At 43.1% G+C, this 9811-nt stretch overlaps 1 protein-coding gene across 2 annotated transcripts in view; it reads left to right on the top strand.

The window, feature by feature from the left end:
* Positions 1-5061: 5061 nt before the first annotated feature.
* Positions 5062-9811, top strand: part of LOC147891857 (condensin complex subunit 2-like) — a 29530-nt gene continuing 24780 nt past the window's right edge. Inside the window, exons 1-3 of one of the 2 annotated variants that reach the window (XM_087388792.1) lie at positions 5062-5193; positions 5335-5658; positions 5753-5854. In XM_087388792.1, the coding sequence (XP_087244918.1) occupies positions 5395-5658; positions 5753-5854 (366 nt within the window). In that variant the 5' untranslated portion in view covers positions 5062-5193; positions 5335-5394. Of the gene's footprint in view, positions 5659-5752; positions 5855-9811 lie in introns of both variants that reach the window. The other variant, XM_087388790.1, reaches the window with a different exon arrangement.

Raw genomic sequence — 9811 nt, 5'->3', positions numbered from 1 at the left:
ACACCTACATCTATCTAATGCCTTGAACCAAAAGGAAAAGGTCGAGTTATCCCTCTCCCATATGCAAGCCACTTGTGATGATATCAAGAAGGAATTGGTGCAATTAAATGAAAGATTACTACTTAAAGAGGATCAACTCCATGCCACATTAGACACAAACAATGAGTTGCAAAACAGCCCCAAAGAGGATGAACGTCAAATTCAAGCACTAAAGAAGGAAGGCATGGCATCAAGGGAGATACTTGTGCACTCCAAAGTAGAACTGGACACTCAAGAACAAGAGATACTCCAACTCTGCATGCTTAATAATCAATTTCTAGGGCATCCAAAAGTAGCTCAACAATTCAATAGTCTAAAGCTTGCATACACCTCCACATTGGGTAAGTATAAAGATAAGTGCATGGAGTGGCAAAATCAAAAAGCTATAATTTCCAAGTTGGAAATTCAACTATTGGGTCAAGCCGATGATGATGTGGAGGGGTCAGCACAAGATCTTTTGATACAATGCATCACTACATTATACCAAGAGCTTGTTGCACTCCTCCAGCAAGAGGATCACCTTGAGGGAAAAATACGCATGCTCTGGAAACACTTGCAAATCAAAATGTTACATGCAGTATCTGGTCTTGATTGGACCAGACCAATAAGCATAAAGAATCCCCGAGATCTATGCCAACACATGGATGAAGACGAGAGCAATGTGTTCTGTCTCTCAGTGCATGCAAATCTCATACGGTTAAAGGTTGATGCAATACTACTATATGAATGCTTGATGGGAAGCCCCCCTGTTCGGGTAGTAGCTGGACTCCTACATTTACTGCAACAATCACCAGCAACTTCCATGGGATACAACTTCCAGAAAAATCCAAAATTAAAGCTGTCAATGCCTACCAGAAGCGACAGGGATCTGCCAGAGGAATATGTGGTCTACTTTCGATCTAATCTCCCCTATCTTGCCACTCTCTATTATGATCTACTCACATCCCTGCCTTACTCTAGTACTATCCTCCATACCTTTCTAGAAATCCACACTAATCCATATTCCTTGCCATGCCTCGTTGCCCATGCCTCTCAACACTATCGCCTAATCCAAGAATCTAATTCCTATCATCCAATTTTACGAAACTTTTTTCCAACACTTGACAATCCATCCCTTGAGGATTATCAAGTTGCTAAATCAATTTGTCTTGCTCTCCCTCCACTTTCCACCAACATCCCTACTTCTAACGTCTTGAATTCACTACTTGCTTCGACCTCAAGCTTTTCCCCTATAACCTCTTCCTCTCCCCCAAAACCACATGTTCCTCCAATCTCCCTTGAGTTTTCAATGGAAGACACCATTAATGATTCCATCAATGAGCTTCAAGAATTGGATAATCCAATTCGCACACCCACAAGGGAGTTGCAACAAGATACAGATAGGATTCCCATGCCTGATAAAGCAGTTATGACAAAACACTCAAGGAAAGTGCAAGATATAGTGAAGCCTTAGCTGTCATCCTGGAGGTCTCCCTCACCATTGATGACCATTTGCCCAACCTCACCTTCAATCCAAATCAAGAGATAAATGCTCAAACAACAAGTCGCCTCTTTCAAAGGGCCATATCTCTTTAAGGGCGTTATGTGTGTTTGTTTGAAGAAATGGTTGACACTGGCTTCTTAAAAACTGAGCAAGCAATCTACGGTGTTTGTGGATTACAAGGAAAAAATCGACAAGAAGCTCGCTCCATCTATCATTGCTGCCATCTTTACCATACTCATTAGGTAAAGACAACCGCATCACAACATCGTCTGCAAGCCCAACCATAATCCAAGGATGGGTAATCAAATCGGTCCAGGGGAGTTGTTAACCCTGTGGCAACAAGGGCCAGAAGTGCAGTCTAAGATAATAACTATGAGAGCATTGTGTGTGTAGAGTAGTGGCAAAGCTCGGCTTATAATATCTTGAGCCTAAAAGATAATATGATAAATCTTAAAGGATGAGGATAACCAAAATCCTCTCTAGAAAAGATCCAATCATGCTTGCAAAATCAGGATCTAGAGAGAGAAATACTAAATATAGAGAGAGAAAGATTAAAAGCCTACACTTTCTGAGGTCCCTCCACTTTGTGTAGAGACCCAAAAGGTCCCCCCCAAAAGTGGAGGGATTCCTCTTCAAAAGGTCTTATACAAAAGAGGTCCCACCACAGAGGTACCTATGGATTGTGTAGAGACCAACATGTATAAATATCTCTTAATGGAATGAAGCTCCCACTCTTTGGGGTTCATTGTTCAAGCTCACTATTGTGTTCATGCGATTGATCTCCACTGCGTCCATGCTCTCTTACACTATCGTGTTCTAGCATGCCCTTACCCTTGCACTCTCTACCCTTGAACTCCCTCCTCCTCCTCCTTCCTCCCTCTTCCTCCCTCCTCCTCCTCCTCCTCCCTCATCCTTCTCCTCCATCTCTTCCTCCTCCTCCTCCTCCTCCTCCTCCTCCTCCTTCCTCCTCCTCCTCCCATCTCCTCCTTCCTTCTTCACTCTCTCAACCTTGTCCCCCTTTCTAACCCTGAAATCCCCTTGTTGGCTCTTTCCCATGGCTTCCGCAAGAAGAGCAGGGTATTCTCAGTATGCAGGGTTCCGAGGCTTTTTGTCACCTACAGATATATCGGGGTTGTCGTTTGTAGTATATGTGTAGCTTAGGACCTCAAGTCGTATTCCAGTGAGAGACGTAAGCTTAAGTGTGGTAAGCAAACATAGTGCATGCATGTGTAAAAGGAATATGTATCATCATGGTTGAGGTAATAAAGGATTTTGCCTTCATTGGGGGTTGCAAGGTTTAGGAGGAGTTTAAGGGTTAGAAGGAGGTTCCAAGGTTTAGAAGGAGGTTCCAAGGTTTAGAAGGAGGTTTCAGAGTTTAGAAGGAGGTTCCAAGGTTTAGAAGAATTCCACGGTTAGAAGGAGGATCCAAGGTTCAGAAGGAGGTTCAAGAGTTTAGAAGGAGATTCCAGGGTTAGAAGGAGGATCCAAGGTCTAGAGAGAGGTTTCAGAGTTTAGAAGGAGGTTCCAGGGTTAGAAGGAGGATCCAAGGTTCAAGGTAGAGTACATGGTGGAGAACTCGTCTCCCTCATAGATCATGGAGGTTAAGGGTTGAGGAACTAAGGGTTTAGGGGGAGCATAGGAGTGGGAAAGGATGAAGGTGTAAGAGCATGGGGGAAAGAAGAGAGAGGAGAGAGGAGGAGGAGGAGGAGGAGGAGGAGGAGGAGGAGGAGGAGAAGGAGGAGGCTGAGGAAGAGGGAGGAGGAGAAGGGAGGAGGAGGACAAGGGAGGAGGAGGAGGAAGAAGGAGAGGGAGAGGATGGGTTGCAAGGTTGGAGGAGAGGGGAGGAGGAGTTGCAAGGTTAGGACATACTTTTAGACGCGGAGTGCAAGGAAGCATGGACACTTGAGACAATTGCTTCAAATACCAAAGTAGAACTCAACACAATGCCCCAAAGAGTGTGGGCTTCATTCTATTATGGGGTATTTATACAAGTTGGAGAGCTTCTCTCTCTGCATGTAGACATTCTCTCTCTACATGTAGAACTTGCATATAGAAGTTGCATGTAGGAGTTGCATGTAGAACTCGCATGTAGAACATGCATGTAGGAATCGCATGTAGGACTTGCATGTAGGAGTTGCATGTGCGAGTTGCATGTAGAACTCGCATGTAGGAGTTGCACGTAGGAGTCGCATGTAGGAGTTGCATGTAAGAGTTGCATGTAGAACTCGCATGTAGGAGTTGCATGTGGGAATTGTATGTAGAACTTGCATGTAGAACATGCAAGTTGGATTTCTAAGAGGGATTATTTATAGACTTATGCAAGTACAAGCGGAGCTTTACCGCTACTCTACCCACACATTCTGTTCTGCCTAAGTCCATGTTGGCATAGAGACAACACCCCTTCTAAACCCTTGAACTCCCGTGAAGGCGAGAGTCTCTATCAATCGTTATAATCAAGCCCTCTTTCTCATTCACGTGCGCATGAGATCTGCTTTCCACACTTTAGCCTACACCTCTCATCGAAACACGACCCGAGGACCTATGCTACACTTGTTAACACTTATGCTACAACGAGCAACGACATGACTGTAGGTGACCAACACCCTCGGAACCTGCATTTGGGTAAAACAGGACAATAGCATCATAGATAGGAGATATACCAGTGGGTATGCTTTTTCACTCGTAAAAGCAACCTACCATGGCTTTATCAAGTGTGGAAGCTGAATATCATGGAGGGGGCATTGCAACTTATGAGAAGACATGGCTAAGATTGTTGCTTGATGATTTGGGAGTATGCATTGATGGTACTACTGTGATCTTTTGTGACAATGTGAGGAGGATCATGCTAATATAAAATCCAGTGTACCATGCAAGAACCAAACATATAGAGGCCCACTATCACTTATGGGAGAAAGGGATTAACGGTGAAATAGATTTGGTCTATGTGAAGACCGATAAACAAGTGCCATATATCAACCACATCATTAGGTAAAGATAAGTTTGAGTATGTTAGAGAACCTTTAGGCTTGTATGATGTGCAAGCTCATGTTGAGCTTGAGGGGTAGCATTTAGATATATGTATGGACTTTACCATATGGTGGGATATGAGTAGGGTTATGGTGACCATGATATGGTATAGTGGATTTAGGGATTTTCGATATAGTGACATGACGTGAGTTTTGTACACGGTGGTTGTAATACATGAGCTTCTCCCAGTAATGAAGAAAGAGCTTGCATGATCATTGTGATTCATCCCTTCCCTTTGTTTCAACAAAATGAGTGGATGTTATGCAGTAAAGCACTGAGAAAGATTGCGGTTAAAGCTCTCTAGAGGTGCTTCATGCATCAAAAGTCCTTGGTTCCTTGAAAGGGTCATAACCCTTAGCAAAGCCTAAATTCAAGAGGTGGCCCTCTCAATTAGTGGTAAGTTTCAAGACCACTTTTGTTGCATTGCCATGGTAGTACCTTGTATTGCTTTTTGACTAAATATTGAACTGAGGTGCTCGCATCTGGGCTGCGTGGAAACAGGCCCTATAAAACACAAATTCAAATCAAAAACTGGGGGCGGGAAGTGCAGTCGTGTCGTGAGCGACGAAATTTTCGCAACAATTAGCTCCGTCCATCTTCCCCTTTAATCGAAATTTTGGTTTGCTTTCGATCTTCTGGATGAAGTATGCACAATCTGTAATTTCTAAAGCAGCTTCTGATCACCTTGGCATTCCGACATTCTTGAACGCTTGCAAATTTTGCTCTGATTGCAGCTTTGAAATGCCTGCGAAACCATCGTTCGCATTTTGAAATGAGAATTGCAGGTTTCCAATTTCTGATCACCTCCCTACGATAGCCTTAATCTTGGTATCGCATCAGCAGCGATGAAGGCTGGCAAGAAAAAGGCTGCCCTCAAAGAACGAACTTTCTCCCCTGTCGCTTATGTGCTTAGCCCCAACAATGACAGACAGGAAAAGGAACGAGCCCGAGCCGCTCGAATGGCTGCCCAGCGACGGACATCATTTGCAGGAGTGGACTTGGAAAATGCGACGCAAGGCAGGAAAATCTCTTTTGTCGAGGAGGATATTCTTGACAAGGAACAGATCTTAGAGCTCTTGCAAAACTGCGTAAAGCTTGCGACCGAAAATGTAAGAGGGTATCTGATGCAGAAGCTACTGTCTGTAAAATTTCTTTGAATTGAACTGTCACCAACCGTACTTGACATGCTTCCGTCCTATCCAGAAAATCAATCAGCGCAATACCTGGGATATGAGACTCATCGATCACTTGAGCGAAGTCATCACGGCAGACGATCAAACAGACATCGAGACCAATTTTCAAAAGGTTTTTGTCTCACTAAATTGTACCGTGGTCTGCGTTACTTTATATATGTAAATATAGAAAGGGTATAAATCAACTTGCATCTATGGCCGAGCCATTCGTTTAGGTTGCAGGGGCCGTCGATTCAATCCTCTTATGTTTTTGGATCACTGAAAAACAATTGCAAAGATCTTACGGGGGAGACCTATAAACAACACAAACGGTCCCAGACTTTGTGCTGGTAATGTGGTTAATGCCTATTACGCATGAACAAGTCGATGATCCGAGGCAATATATTGCCTTTTTCTTAGTTTAGCCAAATTTCCAAAGCAATAATACTGCCTAGGCCTTGTGCGAGTATGCGATACTGCCTAGGCCTTATGCGAGTATGCATCTTCATGGTATTTGAACACCTGAAATTCTTAACACATCCGATCTTCCATGGAAAGCAGTCCTTAATGACACCTAAGACGAGGAAGGAAAAGGGGGTTAAAAATTGTGCCAACAGCTAAGTTGCTTATGCCAAGAGCACTTAGCTGGACGACACTTGCGTATGCCCATACTTAAGTTGTTGGGCTGAAATGCCAAATTTCTTTGTTACCCTCGTATAATGATCTTTGTCCAATAGCCAACCGTATTGTACCATAGTGGTGAGCGTGATCCCTGAAAGGGGTCTGGGCCTTTCTTTTTAGCACCTTAGAGAGAGCTGATATTGCATTGATCGATAGTCCTTTTCTTTGGAAGAAAAAAGATTAAACTCTGGCTGGTCTTCAATCTTCAAGAAGGATAAAGTGACAGCTTCAACAGCCTAACAAAGAGAATAGGTCAACATATGTGATGAAATTTGACTTGAGTGTAAGAAAACAATACAACGTCTGTGCTCAACAGATAAGAGGATCTCGTATGCAAGAGAGAAAAGCTGATAGTATGGAGAATCCAAAAATTGATTACTGTAAAATTGATACAATAGATGGTGCTGCCTCCAAGCCGTGCACTCCCGTGTGAGAAGCTTCGATGGCGTGCTGGAAACAGTAGAGGATGGAGGCTGGATGCTAAGGAATCAGGGTTGCTGCAGCCAGTGATGAATATGGGCTCCACAGGCTTGCTCTTATATAGCCACCAGTCGTAGTCGGTTAGACCCAATTAGGAGACTGACCTAGTCGGCCCAAAATGGCCGAGTGGAGGTCATTCTCGAAATAGGCCACCGACTACACGTTAGAACCGTGGCGTAGAATAGACCAACTAACCTACGTTATTTGTTTGGCCCAGAGCCCATCCGGGATCATCTGGGGCTCCAAACGGGCCCCGCAACCCGAGAGTGGGCTGTCCCGAGAAATGCTCCGTCTACCCTCAGTGCGGTCAGTCTAGGGATGCCTTCCCGCACTTGCATGTAGCCTAGTTGGCAGTGTGCCAACTCTATCTGAAGCCGTCCAGCCATCAGGCCACACATGGCCCCCATTTGGTGTCCAAACCAGGACCTACCGGATAACCTAGCTACTCAAATGCCTTCTCCTCATATGGGGAGCTTACAAGTAGAGTTAGTTGGTTCCCGCGTAGTTACACGAGAGTGGAGCATTGATATCTAACATTGAGCCCTAGACCGATTCTTCATTATATGAGCTCAGAAGGCTTGAGATGTAGCATATCACACTCACTAGATTGAATGAGCACTAACCCCAATTATAGAGCATAGGACTAGTAGGCATAAGGTGTTTCAATAGATCAATTCAGGAGTGATTGGGCATACTGTAATTCCAGGGGATTGAGATCTAAGAGAAGCATGTCTTGGAAGAGGATGATGTAGACCTAAAAGAGACTCTTTCCACATTTCCTAGCGGCTATTCTTAAGGGTAAGAAAAGTATCAAGACTCCATAGGTTGATGCAATTTAACATCCACAACTGCATCACTTCAAAGCACGTCCATCCAGCAACGTCTCTCACAGTTACTAATGCAAGCAAGACATTCCCTTGTCATGTTTCCATCACTCTCTCACGTTAATAACAAGGGATATCACACTCCTCATTATCCATTAGGATGCAATCCTAGGACAAAAGCGACGCCTTTCTGCAATAAGATACGGCATGACAAGTTTATTAGAACTTGTCCACTTTGTATTTTTAGAGGTGTACTTGTGCTCTACGCACCATGTGATAGATCCATGCACATGGCGAACCACTTGTTCAATGGATGGTTCATCCCCTTTTTCAAGAGGATTTTTGACGTCTTGCTTCGTTAGATGAGAAATCAAAGATGCTTGGCCCTTTTGTTTATGTGGATGAGACACAAAGACTACCACTTGTGGGGTGCCAATATTGCGTGGTTGGATACGATAGGCATTCATCACCTCCTTCTATCACGAGGATGGAAAAGAGGGAGACTAGGATGGGGACATCAAAGAACAGGAACACCAAGCAAAGTCTAGGTGTTGGCAGCCCAGATAGTCGAGTACACATACAGTATCACACGCGCACACAACCTTAGCAGCTTTCATACAAGTTGCAAATTTATAGCTGGTTCTCATAGGTGTTCAACCAAACGATATTTATTGATGGATCTGAGAGATTGGCAGTAGTAAAGATTGCTGGCCTTGTCATAAGCAGGAGATTACTAAGACCACTTGGGCTTTTATTCATCAACCATAGGCCTATAGAAAAAGAACATAGACATGTGACAAAATATAAAGAGGGGAGAGGAGAAGAGTGGAGATGAGGAGAGAGGGCACAGCTAGAGAGCACACCACAAATGACTAACTGTACATAAGATTTAGTTGATATTGTAGAATATATACAAACCCTTTTAGGGTAAGGGTTAGGGCATCTAACTCATTCCTTTACAGCACTCTATGTATTAGTGGTATGCACAATATCAATGTTGAGATGGTTTCTCAACACCTTCCCTCAAGATCAACATCATGAAATAGGCCTTCCCTCAAGATGATGATTCTGTGGAATCGAAGGACATTCCATCACATCCTTTTAATGGGAATGTCCTTTCTCTGAGTCGAACCAAGAGCTTGTCGGTGCTTTTCGAAAAGCTTTGTCAAGTGGTTTGGTAAAGATGTCTGCAGTATTCTCTTTGCTATCACAATGCTGTAGTGTGATGTCACCAAGTAACACGTCCTGAAGTGATATATTGGATTCTTGTCCAATGCTTGAGCCGATTGATTATCACAGTATATTGTTGTTGGCTTTGATTCATCAAAGTAATCTGTTTTTGATGATAGTCTTTTGATCCATATAGCCTCACATGAATCTATAGTGAGTGTCCTATATTCTGCTTCTGTTGAAAACAAAGAAACAGTTGATTGTTTATGATATAGTATCTTGACCAAGGAAAAAAGCATATCCGTGTGTGGATCTCTTGGTCTCATGATCTCCGACATAGTCATTGTCACAGTATCCATGCAACCTTGGATGACTTTCTCTGTATTCTATTTCAAACTATCTTGTTCCTTTGATGCATCTTTAGACTCTTTTGGCTGCATTCCAGTGAGATTGTTTTGGATTTGATATAAACTGTGCAAGTGAGCTTCCTACATAACAAATATATGGCCGTGTGATAGTCAGATATATAAGAGATCCGATGAGCGGCCGAAGTACCTGTCGTTGACTGTAGGCTTTTCTGAATCTTTTGTAAGTTTCAAACTATGTTCCATGGGAGTGGCTGCAATCTTGCAATCTGTCAAATGAAACTTTTTCAGGAGATTGTTAACATATTTCAGTTGTCTTATAAAAGTGCTATCTGAATCTCTCTAGAACTCAATTCTAAGATAATAGTACATAAGTCCAAGATCTTTTATGTCGAACTTTGCATATAAGTCTTGATTTATCTTCTTGATGAAGCTATCATTACTTTCGGTCACAATCAGATTATCTACGTACAAAATTGTAGTAGTGATGTCTTTCCCTTGAACTTTGTAGTAGAGAGTATGATTTGCATTGGACTTTACGTATTGCAGATTAGTAAAATACTTGTCAAT

This window comes from Dipteris shenzhenensis, chromosome 17 (assembly GCF_047967505.1).
Source record: "Dipteris shenzhenensis isolate YYH24624 ecotype China chromosome 17, Dip_SZ_1.0, whole genome shotgun sequence".
In the NCBI taxonomy this organism is placed as follows: domain Eukaryota; kingdom Viridiplantae; phylum Streptophyta; class Polypodiopsida; order Gleicheniales; family Dipteridaceae; genus Dipteris; species Dipteris shenzhenensis.
Note: the sequence above shows the minus strand (reverse complement) of the source record. Positions and strands in the feature narration are given on the sequence as shown.